Here is an 18,486-nt window from a genome sequence, read left to right as displayed (position 1 = left end):
AGAGAATTTTGTATTTGGACAAGGTACTCACTGTACCCATTGTCTGAAGGAGATAAAAAACACCTGCACCCTTCTTCATTCTTTTCTGCCTTCCAAGAATGGGCCACTTTGGAAAACACATGACCCATAGTGCACGAATTCTGTTGGGGCTACACCACATGCATTATGGAGTAGTACCTGTGAACTTGGTGGCAATAGGCGAAGGTGATGCTTCCATAGATAGAAAGGAAGGTGTGGAGTCCAGCCAAGTTGTCTCAAAAAAGGACGATATTGGTGAAGACACAGTTGCTGTAGAAGGATGTGTCACCCCAGTGGATATTAGTGGAAATGAGGCTCCAGGAACAGTGGTTTTAGTAGTCATTATATTTAGAAGGGAGTCCAGTGTGGGCTTAGGAATAATTAAGGTAGAGGGTGATGATGCTGCTGGAATTCTGCTCCATGAAGATGTTATTGTAGAGCTAGGCAGAGGCATGGAACCAACAGATAGAGTGTGGTCAGTTGTAGAACGTGACATAGTCTTTCTGCTAAAGGATGAAGGATGAGGCACAGTCCTGGGGTTGGCAGTTACTGTGGTTCCGGAGGATGCCTCAGGGTGTGTGGAAATGTACACAATGTCATCTGTGACTTTTATAGACATAGGGAGAGAAGTTGGGAAGCCAGTAGTGATACCACCCAGTGTAGGTGTAGGAATGGTTTGGGTGAGTATGGTGCTCATAGTAGCAGAGGGTAGTGTTGTCAAGTTAGTGAATGGGTGCACCGATATCATGTCAGATGTCAGAAATGTTGATTTTGACTCCTCTACTGTAGAGGAAGTCATAACATGAGGGGCATTAGATACAGTTGCCCGAGGGGAGCCAGAAGGGAGACTAGATAAGAGCCTTGTCAGAATGGGAGAAGTAGTAGCCTTTGAAATTACAGATCCTGAAATGGCACCAGAAAGAATTGATGGGAGTGTGGTCCCAGGAGTTACAGATGTGGTTATTTTCTCAAATGTGTGCTTAACGTCAGCCAATGTGGGAGTGATAGCTCTTAAGGGTGTTGATAATGAAGGGTTCTCAGAAAGCCTATAGGTAGGAAGAATTCCTGACATAGGAATTGATGATATTGCCATGACATCTTTAGATACTGGACCAGTCTGAGAGGCTGTGAATGTTGACAAAGGCCCAGGAACAAGGTGTAGAGTCTCTGTTTCCATCCCATTGGATGTAGGTACATGAATAGTGGTGGAAATTGGAAACTGAGAACCTTCAGCTGTGGGTATGCTCCAGGAAGTCATAAGCAGAGGTTGGGTATTACTAGATGTGATTCTTGTTCCCAGAACTGGAAATTCAACCATTTGGGATGTGGGAGGAGGAGAGGTCTCTGGAGTAGAGAACTCAGCTTCACTACTATGAGGTGAATAAAGAAATGATGCCAAAGAGGGTGGAGTTGCACTGGATGGGGGCCATGGAGTGTATGAAACAGGGGTATTCAAAGATGTGGCATGATTTGTTAAGGAAGTCTTTTCTAACAAGGAAGTCATCTTTCTAGTATTAGAAGAAAGGTAAGTGGTGGTTGTTTTAACATTTTTTGTGGCTCCAGAAGTATTCTTAAAGCTAGTCAGGGATGGGGAAACCTGAATATTGAAGGAAGTATGGAGACTATCTGCATGAGTAGGTGAAAGCATATTTTCAGGAGCAGTGGTTCTGGAATATGTATTTGTGTGAGCTACCCCCATACCACTGTTCACAGTAGATAGGGACCTCTTAGTAATTCCAGATAATATGCCCAAAGTTGTAGCCTCATCTGCTTGTGATGACTGTTGAGTTGCTGATAGAAATGGTGAAAATGTGGTCTTTGGAATGGAGGAAATAGCTCCAGTGTTCTTAGAACTGAGTAGAGAAAAGGCAGTGGTACCTACAAATGGAGTCACTATCCCAGCCATAATAGTGGTGGGAACGGTTTTTACAAAGGGGAAAGTTGGCTCTGTTGGAGAGAGAAAGGTTGTAGGTGTGATCCTGGAAGGTACCTCTATCAGTTCTGTAGTGAAAGCAGAGGAAACCATTTTGCTTTTTGAAGTAGGCCCAGCATATGTCACAGGTATGACATCCAATGTAGATGTTTGCATGGTCATAGTAGTCCTGGGGGTAACCAAAGACAATAAAGTAGAGAATAACCCAACTGTTGTGGAAGTGTCAGAAGAGACTGTTGCAGGTGTGAAAGCAGAGTCATTAGCTGACATTGAGGACATCTCAGACATAGGCCCAGAAGTGGCTGTACAGGGACTTTCCAAACAACCTGGATGCATTGTTTTAGAAGATTTAGTGATCAGTATTGGGGGAGTGTCAGAAACCTTTTTGGAGGTGAAGGCAGTTACACTAACTGGCAATGAGGACATCTGGTAAATAAGAGTGAAGGTTGCCATAGAGGATTCTCTAAGAAGCATTGTAGGTACATTTGGAACGGAAAAGGCTGTAGTGATCCTGTCGGAGAGAACTGTAAAACTGTCATTATATAGTCCAGCTGTGGAAAGAGACAAGGACTCAGGGAAAGTCTGTGTGCTTTCAGAAATGAAAGAGGCAACTGAAGTCACCTCAGGTTGTGTCCTAAGTGAATGCAAGTGTGAAAAAGTTGTGTTGATGTCCATAGGATTTGATATTCTGGCTGAGCTGGAAGTTGTGGTATTTACAAATGAAGTATCCTGGCCATATGAGACAGAGTGAGTCACATAGGTGGAGTTTACTATCATTTCCACGGTCCTGGGAGTATATGCTGGAAAAACACTAGTGCTTTCCTTTTCAGGAGACAAAAAAGTGGTGATTGTCAGAGCTTGTGAGGGGAGAGCTGTTTTCCCAAGACTGGTAGACATTTCTGGAATGTGAACGTCTACTGTGTTACTTGAGGTCAAGGTAGGTGTAATCTGTGTACTTCCAGAAGTGGGAGATGAAGCCGAATTTCCATCAGAGGGAGTCCCAAGTGGAATCTCTGAAGGCAAATGTGTTTGGTGACTGGAAATTATTGTGGTCTCAGGAAATCCTGTATCTGTCATTTCCAAAAATGGAGTACCCCGGGAGTATGAAATAAAAAAATTCTTTGATGGGGACATTTCTGTCACCTCCGTAGTTCTAGGGGTTTTTCCCAGGGATATGGTCATCTGGTCTTCATCAGAAGATAAGATAGAGGTGCTAGTCACCAAGTGGGTGGACACTGGTGTGTGTACACGATGTGTGACAGGTGGAGAAATGTGACTGTTTACTGAAGTAGTAAGCTTATTGGCAGAGATGTGTGAGGGTGCGGTCTCATCAACAACAGAGGTCTCTGCGGTGCCAGTAGCCAAGTTGGCAACATCTGCACCACCACTGTAAGTATATGGGAAGCTGAGAGCATAGGTAGAAGTCTCTTCTACTAGAGATATGGGTTGAGTTGCTTCTGGTGTAGATGTAGTTGAGATAACATGAGTGGAGGACGCAGGAGGAATGTTGTCAGGGGGAGGTTTTGAGCAGACAAGAGTGTTTGTAGATGGGGTAACTGTATCAACTGAGGTGGAGAAAAGGGTGGTTTCAGCCTTAGCTGTCACAGGAGTGGAGAGTCTCAGTGAAGGAAATGGTGTTTCTGTCAGAGAAGGAACTGCCATGGATGTCTTCCTGACAGAGATTACTGTGGCCTCTGAAGTGGTATGAATCGAGTCTCCGTGGGTAGGCACAATATCACTGGTTGTGGAAGCAGTCTGATCCAAAGGTGGTACCAATGCTGTGGTCATTGTAGTTGACGATAGATTTGAGACATCTGAAAGCACAGATGTAGAAAAAGCCCTGACCAGTGTAAAAGGCTCAGACATGGTAACCTCAGTCTCCTCAGACATGGTAACCTCAGTCTCCTCAGACACTACAGAGCTGCCATTAACTGGCAATGAGAACATATGAGTAACAGGCATAGGGGTTGCTGAGGAATGAGCAGCTGTAGGCTGTGGAGGTAAGATACCATCAGACAAGGACGTAGCTGTCCTGTCTGTAGGGGTTGTGGGGAAACTGGTTTCTGATATCCTTGTGGTAGAAGCACCCAGGGGTTCACCAAATATATGTGTGCTCCCAGAAGTGGGAGATCCAGCTGAAATTCCCTCAGATGTCTCTGAAGTTGAGTGTGCTACATAGGTGTGGTTAAAATTAAACATTTCTGTCGTTTCATTGTATGAACTCCTAGGTGTGGTTTTCACCAATTTTGTCAAAAGCCAACTTTCTCTCACCTCACTTGTTGCAGTTTTATTATCCAATGGGGTACTTAGCTTTTCTATCTCAGGAAAAGAGGAAACAGCGACAGAAGCTGTCACCATTTGTGCTGATTCATTTGTCACTTCCAGCATTGTTGAAAATGGAGAAACCTCAGCCACTGCTGCTATAGTTGATTTTCCCATAAGATAATGGGAAGTTGCTTCTTTTCTTGTCACAGTGGCATTAAATCTTTGTGTTGTTGCTGACCTTGGTACAGGGGTCGTTGTATCTTCAAATGCAATTGCACCATTTATTTCTGTTTGTGTGGTTTCAGAAGCACTTTCCTCAGTAGAAAAATTTGATTGAATGTAAGCAAGAGTAGATATTATATCTACTGATGGAACAATAGTCTCCCTTGGTGTCAAAGGAAGTTCATTTGCAGGTTTTGCAGACATAGGGATTGTTTTTAGTGGTAAGGTGGTAAGTTTAAATTCAGGCATACTGGTTATGGATGTGGTTCCAGAAACTATGGAGAAATTAGAAAACCATGGTGATGCCAATTTGGATACAGCTGTTGTATATCTGGCGGTAGTAGCATCAGTGGTAGTGGTACCTTCGCCCTCTGGAGATGCTTTCAGTGGGATGATATTGGTAGTTGTAGATAAATGTTCTGTATGAGTAGCACTCTCATGAAATGCTGATGTAAAATTTTCATTAGGCACAAATGTGAGGATGGTGGTTGTGTTCATAGATATCAGCAGGGTCTGGTCTGGCCTGGAAGTCCAAATGGTCTCATTGCTGGAGAACAGATGGGCAGCTTCATCAGTTGTGGATGTTGGACCTGACTCAGGTGCCTTGGATGTGGAAGCTGATCTAGTGGAAATCAAAGTAAGCATGTGTCCATCAGCTGTAGGTGTATTCTGGGTACAAACTCGTCCTGTGATTGTGGAGGAAAGCATAGTTTCAGCCACTGTAGGCGCAAGTGTGATTTCAGGAGTTAAGGCTGTATGTGTAGCTTCAGCATCAATAACTGTCTGTACACTCTCAGTCCCAGTAAATGAAAAGGATCTTAAGGAAGAAAGCGTCTTAGAGGAGGTCTCTTTAGACATGGAGGTAGACATGGCATCTTCCACTCTGGATAAAGACACATCCTGAAAATTTGTAGATGTCAATTCTGTTTCAGCTGTCCTTGGGGCAGGCGTGGTCTCAATAAACCTAGTTGGGAGAGTTAATGAATGGACTGTAAATGCTATTTTCATATCAGTTGTTGCCAATGGAGATGCTGTCTGGTTTCTAGGAAATACAGAATCTACTGGAGCAGCTGTGGAGATGAGCACAGACTCAGGTGGGAATGCTGATGCAGTCCCAACATGAGTAGCTGCAGGTGAAGTCTTTTCCATTGTAAACCAAGGTACAGTTTCAGCAGCTGTAGATTCAATGAACTCCTGGTCAGCTCTGGAGATAGGGAGTGCCCCAATATTTGTGGATTTTTGTTTGAGACAAGGTGTTGTAGACATAGATGTTGACTCAATAATTGAAAATAAAGATGTTGTCTTCGTAACAGCCGACTGAGATTTCATTGCTGAAGTTGTAGATGCAACTGAATTCTTGGTAAATCTGGATGTGGATAGGAAATTAGAAGGTGTAGGTGGTTGCAAGATTTTAGTAGCCATGGCTTCAGTCATTTTTGTTGTCTTTGTGCTTTCTGAAGATGGGGATTTCGTTTTTTTCATGGAATTGGTAGTAGTGTCTATGGATATACTCTGGGTAGGCAGAGAGATGGCTGATGAAGTTGATAAAACATCTACTGCAAATGTAGCTGTCTCATCTACCGGTGTCTTTAAGATCTTTTGTGCAGTCATTGTTTCCAGAGGTGGAGATGTTGTATTGGAATATGATATGGTTGTGTAATCAGTTGCAAATATAGGTATGCTTTGAGACAACACTGCAGAGGAATGTGCAGTCTTTTGTGGTTTTACTCCAGTAATTTGGGATGGAGTGGTCATATCTATTTGTTGTGAAACAGTTGTACTTTTTCCTTGAATTGTCATATTTTCAGGAACAACTAAAAAATCAGAAAGAAAGTGGTATTTTGGATTCAGCTTTGGAAATTAGAGACAATTCTTTAAGAAAGAGCTCTATAATTTATTTTCATCTTGTAAGAAAGTACCACAGATATAATCAAATCACTTGATCACTTGATTTTCCTTAAGACAATTTTCTACTCTCTAAGATCTCTATATGGCACTCATAACACCCTGGTTAAGTAACTGGTAGGAGGACATCCATTTTGTAGTATCTTCATAAAATATATAAACATTCCTGAAAGAGGGATGCATGCCACAGTAGTGCATTAATTAAGATGATTAGCTTTGGGAAATGATCCAATTCCTTGAAAGACACAGCTATAAGAACTCACTTAAGAAGAAACAGATAACTTGAATATTCCTATATCTATTAAAGAAATTGAATTGTGTAATTTAAAATATTCCAAAAAGAAAAATCAGCCTTAGATTCAAATGGATTAGTTTTAAATACTGGCACCATCACTTTCACACTCATTACATAACCTTGGACTAGTTGCTTAACCTCTCTGTGCTTCAATTTCCTCCTCTATAATATGAGGATTATAATAACACCTATCCTACAAAATTGTTATGAGAGTAAGTGAGTTAATGTGCATCAAACACTTAGCATAGCTTCTCATACAGAGTAAGTGCTCAAAAAACAGTTGACTTTCACTTGGTCAAACTTCTGTCACTCATTTAAACACTAGATTGAAAATGTTTTAATCTGAAACTCCCAAATTAGCATTTATTTCGTAGCACTAATGAGTTGAAAATACTCTTTTCATTGCTTTCCATTGCACAACACACTCCTGCGTTTTCTCCTACGTCTCTGTCCACTCATTTCTGGACGCATCCTATTTTACCTGACCAAGGCTTTGTCCCAGGACCTCTTCTCATTTGGCTGTATAGTTTCTCTACACCTAGGATTTCAATTTACACCTATACACAGTCAAATCTCAAAGTTATATCTCTTGACCAGATCTCTATTTTGAGCCCCACATTTATATAAACAATTGTTTACTTGATATCATTTCTTGGATATCTCATTAACACCTCAAACTCAACATGCTCCAGCTTGAGCTCATTAACTTCTTCCCAAACTGGGTCCTCTTCTGGTATTCCTTCAGTGACTGGCCCTACACTATCCTACATTAAATTATGCAAGTTCCAACTCTCTCTCTCCCTCTGTCTCCTTCATTCTCTCTCTCACCTGCCATAGCCAATCCATAATCTTGTCCTATTGATTGTAGCTCCTAAATATCTCTTGGCTCCCCCCAGTTTATCTCTATCTCCATCACTTACCAACCTAACCAGTCACCATCATCTTTCACTTGGACTACTGTGGTAGCCTCCCAATTGAACTGTCTGCCACTAATCTTGGACCCCATCTAATCTGTTCAATAATACAACCAAAGTGATTTTTTAAATGCCAATATCTGATCCCCCTCCTCTCTCTCTCTCTCTCTCTGTCACACACACACACACACACACACACACACACACACACGCACTGAGCTCTCTTTAGTTGCTTTCTATTGCTCATAGGATAAAAAGAAAATTTTTTCTTAATAAAGCATATGAAGCTATGCATGATTTGGTCCCTCCCTATCTCTTCAGTCTCAATTTGTGCTAAGTTCTCTCTGTGTTTTTTGTTTTTTTTTTTTTAGTCTTCCTCTTTTTAGTTCTCTAATACTTGGCATGCTCTTTCCCACCACAAGACCATTGTATTTGCTGTAACCTCTACTTAGAATGTTCTTCCCATCCTTCCCCATCTGATTAACTTCTGCCAGTCCTTCAGTTCTCATCTCATGCATCACCTCTTCAGGGAAGACTACCTTCCCTGACTTTCATGACTAGCTCACACCAATCTATTCTAGATTCTTATGACACCTCATACCTCTTCTTCATGTAATGTGTCATAGCTGGAGATTTATGTGATTTTTAATGTCTCTCTTCCTCGCTAGACCACGTGGACAGAGTCCTCATCTTTTGTTGCCCACCATTGTATCTTTAGTGTCTATCCCAGTGCCTCGCACGTGGTAGATGTTTAGTATCTATTTGTAAGCTAACTGAATAACTGAATAAGGCTTGGAACAATGTGAGAGCAGTGTGAAGATTCCTATCCCCATATCTACTGGAAAGTAAGAATTGACAGGGTATGACAACAAAGAGGTTTAAGAGATAAAGAAGAGAGAGAAATCTCAGAGAAATCAAATTTTGCTTCTGGGCAACTTGGAGAATAGTGGTAATATTCATAAAAACAGAAAAATTGGGAAGGCAGCCTCACTCAGAAGAAAAACACCCAGTTCAGATGTGGGCAAGTGGAATTTAGGATAATAGTGAATATCCAGGTGAAAATGGTACATAGCAAAATTCAAGGCTGAGTCACAATCTTTCTCCAATTCAAATCACCCAAAATGAAATCATTCATGTTTAACTTAGGGAAATTAGTATTTTGAATTCATCCATCTGAGAAGCATATTACCTATGATGTAGGAATAACTGTGGTAGTAGACAATCTACTGATTTGTTTCACTGTTTTGGGCATTAAAATTACTTATAATTTGCATATCCAGAAATTTTGAGGTGTGTGTAGGATGTTCTTTAGGATTTTGTGGTCATTAGCAAGTAGAATGAGTAACAATCCTGTAACTGACCATATAGATGAGTTGATAAAAGTACACACGTTTATAAGGGGAAAAGTCGAAGCTATACAAAAAGTACTTTTTCACTTAATTTTATGACATTTTTCCAATTATCACAGATCCACATTATGTTAGGCCTTATCAAGAAACTGGTATACTTCAGCAGCCAAACGTGTATTTCAAGCTTTATGCTTTCAAATTTGTCCATAACTTCATGTGAAAGGAGAATTGTCGGGATCTTGTTTCCAATTTTGTAGATGGGTTTACACCAGCCAACCGGCTTAGCAAACCTCTGTGAAAGTGTCACTTCTAGCACATTTGAGGAGTGTGGCATCCTACAGCCTGAAATCACTCTATGAATACACTAATTGTTGAGAGCAGAGCTCACAATTCCCTCTCCTTTACAAAACATTAATGATTTAACTGCATTCACTTTTTAGGAAAACAATAAAACACTAAATACCATAAAAGCCTAAGTTATCTTCTTTGATGCAGCATTCAAAGAGTACTATTGGAGTAATCCATAAGTAGTGGAAAACTCTTTTAGAAGACGGGAAATGGGAGTTAGACACGGTATTTTTATCAGAGAGGGGTAAGTCATAGATGTAGCAATTGTTATTAACACTTCCAGTAAGCACCTCAAGAAGGAATATAAGATTTAGAAAGATAAAAACAAATGAGTTGAGCTAAATTGCCAAGCAGGTGGCATTTTAAGTAGCAGAGACCTCAAGAAATAATGCGTCTTACATTGCTCCATTTTAACCTAAAGTCTGGCTTTGTATATTTCAGCAAACCTTCCATTAAATCTTTCAGATGTAAGGTTTCTTCCAGAGGGACTGCTGTATCAAATTTTTCTTCTAAAGTCTGTATTAATAAAGACTGAAATCTTCATTCATTAAAATCCCAGAATTTTAGAGCCAGGACTTGGAGATTATATTCAATGCTTTCATTTAGAGATGAGGCTCAGAGAAGTGCAGTGTTGAAATGAGATTTTCACAGATGAAAGATTTAGAGAAGAAATTAGACAGCATGTAGCAATGCTTCAATTATCCAGCACTCATAAATGTATGCCCTCAATTTAAATGGAAACGCCTCAATCCAAGGAGAAAGAAAGAAAGAGACTCTATCGGAAGGTACCAAGGAGAAACAAAGTTAAATACTAAATGCCAAGTTCTGCAAGTGCTGAACAGTGCAAGAAACAGCAGTCACCCAAAACAGTGAAACAAACTTTAGAGGACAGCATTGCAATGCTAAACTAAAACATCAAGGTGACTTTGCTGGCCCAGGAATCAAAACTCAGTGGGGATCCCAAATTATGGACATTCTCTGATATAATATCTGCCTTGAATAATCATTCATATCCTAGATAAAGACAATTCAGTCAAACAATCAGTAGCTTTTTAGAATCAGGATCCATTGGAATTAAAGATTCCTATAAACCTCACATCTAGAAATTAATTACAATGGGTTGGCATTGAAAATGATTGAACATTCAAGATCATTTTGTATAATGTAGACTGATACTGAATATAAATTTCTTTTATAACTTAATTTGTTTATTGGTGACCTTATTGTCTTAATCTGTACATACTTTTGTTTTTCTTAAATTCAGTAATTCAGACTTTCTGTGCACCTATCATTTCTAATGAGTGAGGTTCACTTTACTTCTGCTTCATCAATCTTTCTCTTTTCCCTATGTGGTGGGGATTTTTTTATCCTAAATGGCACACTTATCTCCATTGAATTTAATGCCTGTCCTTCTCGGAAAAGAAAATGTTGTAAGTGAGTAAGGTAGTTACAATGCCAGTGATATTATCTCTGTCATTTTGTTGCACCCTATCTGTCTACGCATATACACTCAAGAGCTTTTACTGCCCAAGAACTGATGTTAAAAGCAAATGCAGACTTCTCAACTGAACAAGATGGCATAGATCCACTTTCCTCTGCTCCTCCCCAAAAGGTACAACTACAAATCCTGGAAATGGTGTAAGAGACAACCAAAGAACTACAAAATGTGCTAAGAATAAAACAAACTGGTTTGGGACCCCAAGAGTAAAGGAACAACATAGTGGCAGTTATCTTCTCCCCCTCACCAAACCCAACATAAAAATGTGGCCCAGGACCTATGCTTCCCAATCCCCAACTTAGCAACAGAAGTCAGTCCAAGTAGGTTCATTCCCCTTCTGGATCAAATGGGAGTCCCTCTGACAACCTCAGGCAAATCGGATACTCCAGCAAGGGAGACTGACTGGGCACCTTGCTAACAATAAGCAACCAAGAGAAGCAGTCTCCTTCCCTATCAGGCCTGAATCTCCCCTCTCCACCAAAAAACACTGGCTGAACAGAACCCAGTCTAGGAAGACTATTTGTTTTTGCCAACCCAAGTTTCTCCTCACCCACTCAGAAAAACCAAGGCAGGCAGGCATAAGAGTAAAAAAGGAGCCAGTAATAGCAAGTGGCCTGATCCAGGAAGTCTCTTTATCCCTGCAGTACTGAGATTCTCCTCCCTCACCCAGAGACACCAAGGCAGGCAGGGGAAACAAGAAAAAGGGGATCTCCAGCAGCAGGTGGCCAAGTCTATGAAAACTAGCCCAATATTTTCCTTTCCTGTCCAGAGACTGGCGGAAGCCAAGAGGCATTGGTAGGGGGATGCCCCCACATCCATCTCCCTCTGAGAGACAGTTGGAGGCCTGGCCTGAGGAGATGCCTTCTGCTCTCCACCCAAGAAGCACCAGCAGAGACAGGTGGAAGTCTCAGGGGTACCGGATAAATCAAGCAAGATGAAATAACATCACAAAGACTCTAAAAATTAAGTTGTATTTGGAAGCACAGCCCACAAAAATGGACCATGACCTGTGTGCTAAGCCCAACCAGAATGACTGACTGCTAAAATAAAAGATTTAAAGAAGACACAGAATCTCCTAACATAATTGACAAAATGTCCAGGATACAATTTTTTTTAATTACCTGTCATATTTAGAAGCAACAAAATCACAACTTGAGTAAGAAAAGATAATCAACTGATGCTAAAACCTAGATGAATCAGTCACTGGAATTATCTGACAATGATATTAAAGCAATCATCATATAAATAATTCTGCAAGCAATTACAAATTCTCTTGAAATGAAAAAAAAAAAGAATCTCAGAAAAGAAATAAAAATTGTTAAGAAAGAATCAAGGCGATGGGTTCATAGGTGCAGCAAACCACCATGGCATACATTTACCTAGGTAACAAACCTGAAAATCCTGAACTTAAACTTTTTGAAATTATTTGGAAAAAAATAAAATGGGACCAGGCACGGTGACTCATGCCTGTAATCCCAGCACTTTGGGAGGAAAGGCGGATGGATCATGTGAGTCCAGGAGTTTGAGACCAGCCTGGCCAATATGATGAAACCCCATTTCTACTAAAAATACAAAAATTAGCCAGACATGGTGGTGGATGCCAGATACTCAGGAGGCTGAGACATGAGAATCCCTTGAACCTGGGAGACGGAGGTTCCAGTGAGCCGAGATCACGCCACTGCACTCCAGCCTGGGCGACAGAACGAGACTCTGTATTGAAAAAAACAAAGAAACAAAAAAAAAAAAAAAAGGAACCAAATGGAAATTATAGAATGAAAGAATACAAAGGCAAATTTTTAAGACCAGTTGGATGGACTTAATAGTAGAGTAGAGATGACAGAAGATAGAACAGGTAAACATAATGATAACATAATAGAATTCACCTGATCTAAACAATAGAGAAAATGCATTGAATAGAAAAATGAAGATAGCCTCAAGGACCTGTGGAACAATAACAAAATATCCAACATTCATATTACCATAACCTTAAAAGAGAGGAGAAAGACAATGGGGCTGAACGTATATTAAAAAAAAAAAAAAAAGGCTAAAAGCTTCCCAAATTTGACAAAAGACACAAACCTAGAGATTCCAAAAGCTAAACAAATTCCAAGAAGGATAAAAGCCAAAGAAATCTGTGGCAAGGCACATCATAATTGAACTTTTGAAAACTAAAAGACAAAAGATTTTGAAAGTAGACAGAAAGAAACAAACATTACTTATAGAAGAGCAACAACTTAAATGATAGATTTCTCATTCAGAACTAAGGAGACCAGAAGAAGCTGTCATAAAATTTTTCAAAAGCTGATAGAAAAGAATTGTTAACCATGAATTCTATATCCGGCAAAGCTATCTTACAGAAATAAAATGGAAATGAAAACATTCTCTGATGAAGGAAAATTAAGATACCTTGTCACTAGCAGACCTATCTTTAAAAGATTAGCTAAAGGAATTACTTTAAAAAGAAAGAATTTTTTTTAAGAATCTTGGAGAATCAGAAAGAAAAAATGAGCAAAGGAAAGACCAAAAATATGGGTATATAAAATAGATGATCCTTTTCCTCATGAGCTTTATAAATCATATTTGATGATTGAGACAAAAATTGTAACATCATCTGATATTTAAAACAACAAAATTTAAAAGTGGCTGGATATGGCAGCTCTTGCCTGTAATCTCAGAACTTTGGGAGGTCAAAGCAGGAGGATTGCTTGAAGCCAGGAGTTCAAGACCAACCTGGGCAACAAAGTGAGACCCTAACTCTACCAAAAATTAAAAAACAAAATAGCTGGATGTGGTGGTGCACACCTATAGTCCCAGCTACTTGGGAAACTGAGACAGGAGGATTGCTTGAGCCCAGGAGTTTGAGGTTGCAGTGAGCTGTGATCATGCCACTGCACTCCACTTCTCTCCAGTCTGGATGACAGAGTGAGATCCCTTCTCAAAAAAAATCTGAACAGTGAGGAAGGTCAAAGGACCAAAATGGAAGTGAGGTTTCCATACTTCACTCAAACTGGTAAAATGTTGACAACAGTAGGCTACGGTAGGTCACATTTTCATATTGTAATACCAAGACCAACCACTAGGAAAACCATACAAAGAAAAACTCAAAACCCCATAAATAAATCAAGTATGCTCAAGTAACCCATAGGTTGCTGTTTACAAAAGAATATACTTCGAATATCATCATATAGGTAGGTTGAAAGTAGAAGAATGGAAAAATTATACCATGCAAGCAGTAAGTTTAAGGAAAGTAAAAATGGCTATAATAATATTCACTAGAGTACAGAGCAAGGAAAATTACTGGACTCAAGAAAAGACACTACATAATACTAAATGCATTGCTCCACCAGGAAGACATGGTGATCCTAAATGCATACATATCAAACAACAGAGTCTCAAAATACATGATGCACAACTGATGGAGCTGAAAGGAAAAATAGTAAATCCATAATTATAGTTAGGAATTTTAATACTCCTGTCTCAACAAGTGATAAAGCTACTAAACAGAAAATCAGCAAGTATATAGAAGTTCTGAACAACACAATCAACAGACTTTAGTTGACATAGAGCACTCCAGTCAACAGTGGCAGAATATATATATTTTTGAAGCACTCATGAAATATTCACCAACATAGACCATATACAGGGCCATAAAACAAACTTCATTTAAAAGAAGTGAATTTATAAGACTGCCCTCTCTGATTATTATGAAATCAAACTAGAAACCAATTACAGAAAGACCATAGAAAAGTTCTAAACAACACACTTCTGCATAACCCATGAATCAAAGAAGACATTTTAAGAAAAAAAAAAATGTAATACATTGAATTAAATAAAATTATTTTAATCAAATTAAATTTAATTTAAAAAATTTGGGAGATGCAACTAAAACAGTGCTGAGAAGGAAGATTATAGCACTAAATGCATACCTTTAAAAGGAGGAAAGATCTCAAAACAATAATCTCAGCTCCCACCTCAAGAGTCTCAAAAAAAATCCCAAGATAAATCCAAAGCAGGCAGAAGAAAAAATAATCAAGACCATAAAAGAACTCAATGAAATTAAAAATAAGAAAACAATAGAGAAAAATCAATGGAACAAAGATGATTTTTTAAAGTCAATAAAATTGATAAACCTATAGCAAGACTGATAAAAGTAAAAAGAGAAAAGCACAAGTCAGTCACCAATATCATAAATGAAACAGAGAATATCACTACTTATTCTGCAGCAATTAAAAAGATAATGAGAGTATTATGAATAACTTTATGTTCACAAATTCAACAAGTTAGAAGAAATAGACAACTCCTCAAAACCCATAAATTACCAAAGCGCCATCAAGAGGAAATAGACAATATGAATAGCCCTATAGCTATTAACGAAATTGAACTAGTAATTTAAAAGCCTTCACAAAAGAATCTTCGGGCCCAGATGATTTCAATGGAGTTTACTGCCAAGGAAGAATTAACACCAATTTTATAGAATCTCTTCCAGAAAAGAGGAACAAACGCTTTCCAACACATTTTATGAGGCCAGTGTCATCCTGATACTGAAATCAGACAGAGACAGTAAAAAAAAGAAACTACAGACCAATATCTCTCCTGAAATTAAATACAAAAATCCTCAACAATATATGAGCAAACTAAATGAAACAATGTATAAAAATAATTATATACCACGACCAAGTGGGATCTATTCCAAATATGCAAAGCTGGCTAAACCTTTGAAAATCTATCAACATAACCCACAATATCAACAAGATAAAGAAGAAAAATCATATCAACTGATCCAAAAAAAGGCATTTGACAAAAACTCATATCCCTTCACAATACAATCTCTGGGCAAGTTAAGAATAGAGGGGATTTTTAGCAACATGGTAAAGGGCATCATCAAGAAACCTACAGCTAACATCAACTGTAATGGTGAAAGATTGAATGTTTTCCAGCTAAGATCAGGAACAAGGCGAGGATGTCCACTCTCACCAGTATGATTCAACGTGGTACTGGAAGTTAGAGGCACTCCAACAAGGCAAAAAAAAAAAAAAAAAAAAAAAATTTTTTGAAGACATTGCAGATTATGCAGTAGTCCAGATACAAAATCTCAAGGAATCTTCAAGAAAAAAAATTTATCAGAACTCATAAATGAGTTCAGAATACAAAATCAACACACAAAAAGCAATCACATTTCTATGTCCTAAAAATGAACACGCAGAAACTGAAATCAAAAGCACAATGCTATTTCACAATTGCTCCAGTGAAAATGAAATACTTAGGTATACACTTAAAGCATGTGTATGCTGAAAATCACAAAATGCTAATGAAAGAAATCAAGGAAAACCTTAAAAAATGGAGAGGCACGCTGTGTTCACGGATTGGAAGATTCGATATAGTAAAGACGTCAGTTCTCTTCAAATTGATATACAGATATAATCCAATTCCTGTCAATATTCCATCAAGGTTATATGCAAACAGACAAGCTTAGTCTAAAATTTTTATGGAAATGCACAATCCCTAAAATAACTAAACCAAATTTTGAAAAGAAGAATAAGGTTAGAGGAATCACTCTACCCAATATTAAGGCTTGATGTAAAGTTACAGCAATCAAGATAGTGTGGTATTGGCAGAGGGATAGATATATAGATGATTGGAACAGATAGAAAACTCAGAAACAGACACATATAAATATGCTCAACTGATTTTTGACAAAGGTACAAAATCAACTCAATAAAGCAAGGATAACCTTTTCAACAAATAATACTGAAGCAATCGGACATCAATAGACCAAAAAAAAAAAAAAAAAAAAAAAACAGAAAGAAAGAAAATGAACCTCAACCTCAAAGCTATGGAACATTTAGAAAAATATAGGAGAAAATATTTGGGATCTAGGGCTAAGCAAGGAGTTCTTAAACTTGAACACCAAAAGCATGACTCATTAAAAAAATTAATTAATAAACTAGACTTTAACAAAATTAAAAGCTTTTGTTCTGTGAAAGCCCATATAAATGAATTTTTAGACTGAGTATGGTGGCTCATGCTGCAATTCCAGCACTTTGGGAGGCCGAGGTAGGTGGATCATTTGAGGTCAGGAGTTCAAAACCAGCCTGGCCAGCATGGTGAAACCTCATCTCTACTCAAAATACAAAAATTATCCAGGCATGGTGGCATGTACCTGTAGTCCCAGCTACTCAGGAGGCTGAGGCACATGAAACACTTGAATCCAGGAGGTGGAGGTTGCAGTGAGCTGAGATCATGCCAGTGCACTACAGCCTGGGCGATGGAGCAAGACTCCGTCTCAAATAAATAAATAAATAAACAAACAAACAAACAAATAAATAAATAAATAATTTTTTAAAATCTACAGACTAGAAGGACATATTTGCAAAAGATATACCCAACAAAAAATAGAATATAATTTTTAACTTTTAAAACTCAACAATAAAATGAACAAACAATACAGTTTTTTAAAAAGGGCAAAAGACATGAACAGACATTTCACTGATGAAGACATGAAGATGACACATAAGCACAGGAAAAAATGTTCAATGTCATGAAGCATCAGGGAAATGCAAATTGAAAGCACAATAAGATATCACTACAAATTTACAAGAATGACTAAAATGAAAAACAGTGGCAACACCAAATGCTGGCAAAGATGCTGAGAAACTGATCCCTTATGCATTGTTGGTGGAATATGAAGTGATAGAGCTACTTTGTAAAACTGTAAAACAGTTTTGTAAAACAGTCTGACAGTTTGTAAACAGTCTGACAGTTTCTTATAAAGCTAAATGTGCAAACAGTTTGGAGGTTCCTCAAAAAACTAAAAATAGAACTACCATATGATCCAGCAATCCCACTTCTGGGTATATACCCAAAAGAGAGGAAATAAGTATTTCAAAGAGATATCTGCATTCGTATATTTATTGCAGCACTGTTCACAATGGCTAAGATTTGGAAGCAACCTAAGTGTCCATCAACAGATGAACAGATAAAAAATACGTGGTACATATACACAACGGAGTACTATTCAGCCACAAAAAATGAGATTCAGTCATTTGCAACGACATGGATGGAACTTGGAGTCATTATGTTGAGTGAAATAAGCCAGGCACAGAAAAACAAACATGGCATGTTCTCATTTGTTTGTGGGCTACAAAAATCAAAACAATTGAACTCATGGATATGGAGACTAGAAGGATGGTTACCAGAGGCTGGGAAGGGTAGAGGGGCCTTGGGGGAGGGGCAGGAGGGGATTAATGTGAACAAAAAAAAGTTAGAAAGAATAAGACCTACTGTTAGACTGCACAACAGGGTGACTATAGTCAATAATAATTTAATTGTACATTTAAAAATAACTAAAAGAGTATAATTGGATTGTTTATAACACAAAGGATAAATACTTGAGGGGATGGGTACTATGATATGATTATTTCACATTCCATGCCTGTGTCAAAACTTCTCATATACCACACAAATATGTACACCTAATTTGTACCCACAGAGATTTAATTATTTTTTAAATTAAGAAAAATTCTAAACATGCAACTACCATACAGCCAAGCCGTGGCATTTTTCCCAGAGAAATAAAAACTTACGTTCACACACACACCAAAAAAACCTGTACACAGATATCCATAGCAGGGTTATTTTTTATAACAGCAAAAAGTTGGAATCAGCCCAAATGTCTTTCAACAGGTGAATAATTGAATAAACTGTAACATATCCATACCATGGAATACTACTCAGCAATG

At 38.4% G+C, this 18,486-nt stretch overlaps 2 protein-coding genes across 3 annotated transcripts in view; one reads left to right on the top strand and one right to left on the bottom strand.

The window, feature by feature from the left end:
- Positions 1–18,486, top strand: part of MAP7D3 (MAP7 domain containing 3) — a 195,566-nt gene that overhangs the window by 68,250 nt on the left and 108,830 nt on the right. The gene's annotated exons all lie outside the window — the stretch shown is intronic.
- The window catches only part of ADGRG4 (adhesion G protein-coupled receptor G4), a 113,855-nt gene that overhangs the window by 71,054 nt on the left and 24,315 nt on the right, over positions 1–18,486 (bottom strand). For both annotated transcript variants that reach the window (XM_050777198.1, XM_050777197.1), the window contains exon 3: positions 178–6,252. In XM_050777198.1, the coding sequence (XP_050633155.1) occupies positions 178–6,252 (6,075 nt within the window). The remainder of the gene's footprint in view (positions 1–177; positions 6,253–18,486) is intronic.

Source organism: Macaca thibetana, chromosome X (assembly GCF_024542745.1).
Source record: "Macaca thibetana thibetana isolate TM-01 chromosome X, ASM2454274v1, whole genome shotgun sequence".
NCBI classification, from domain to species: Eukaryota; Metazoa; Chordata; class Mammalia; order Primates; family Cercopithecidae; genus Macaca; species Macaca thibetana.
This window is presented reverse-complemented; position numbering and strand designations above follow the sequence as displayed.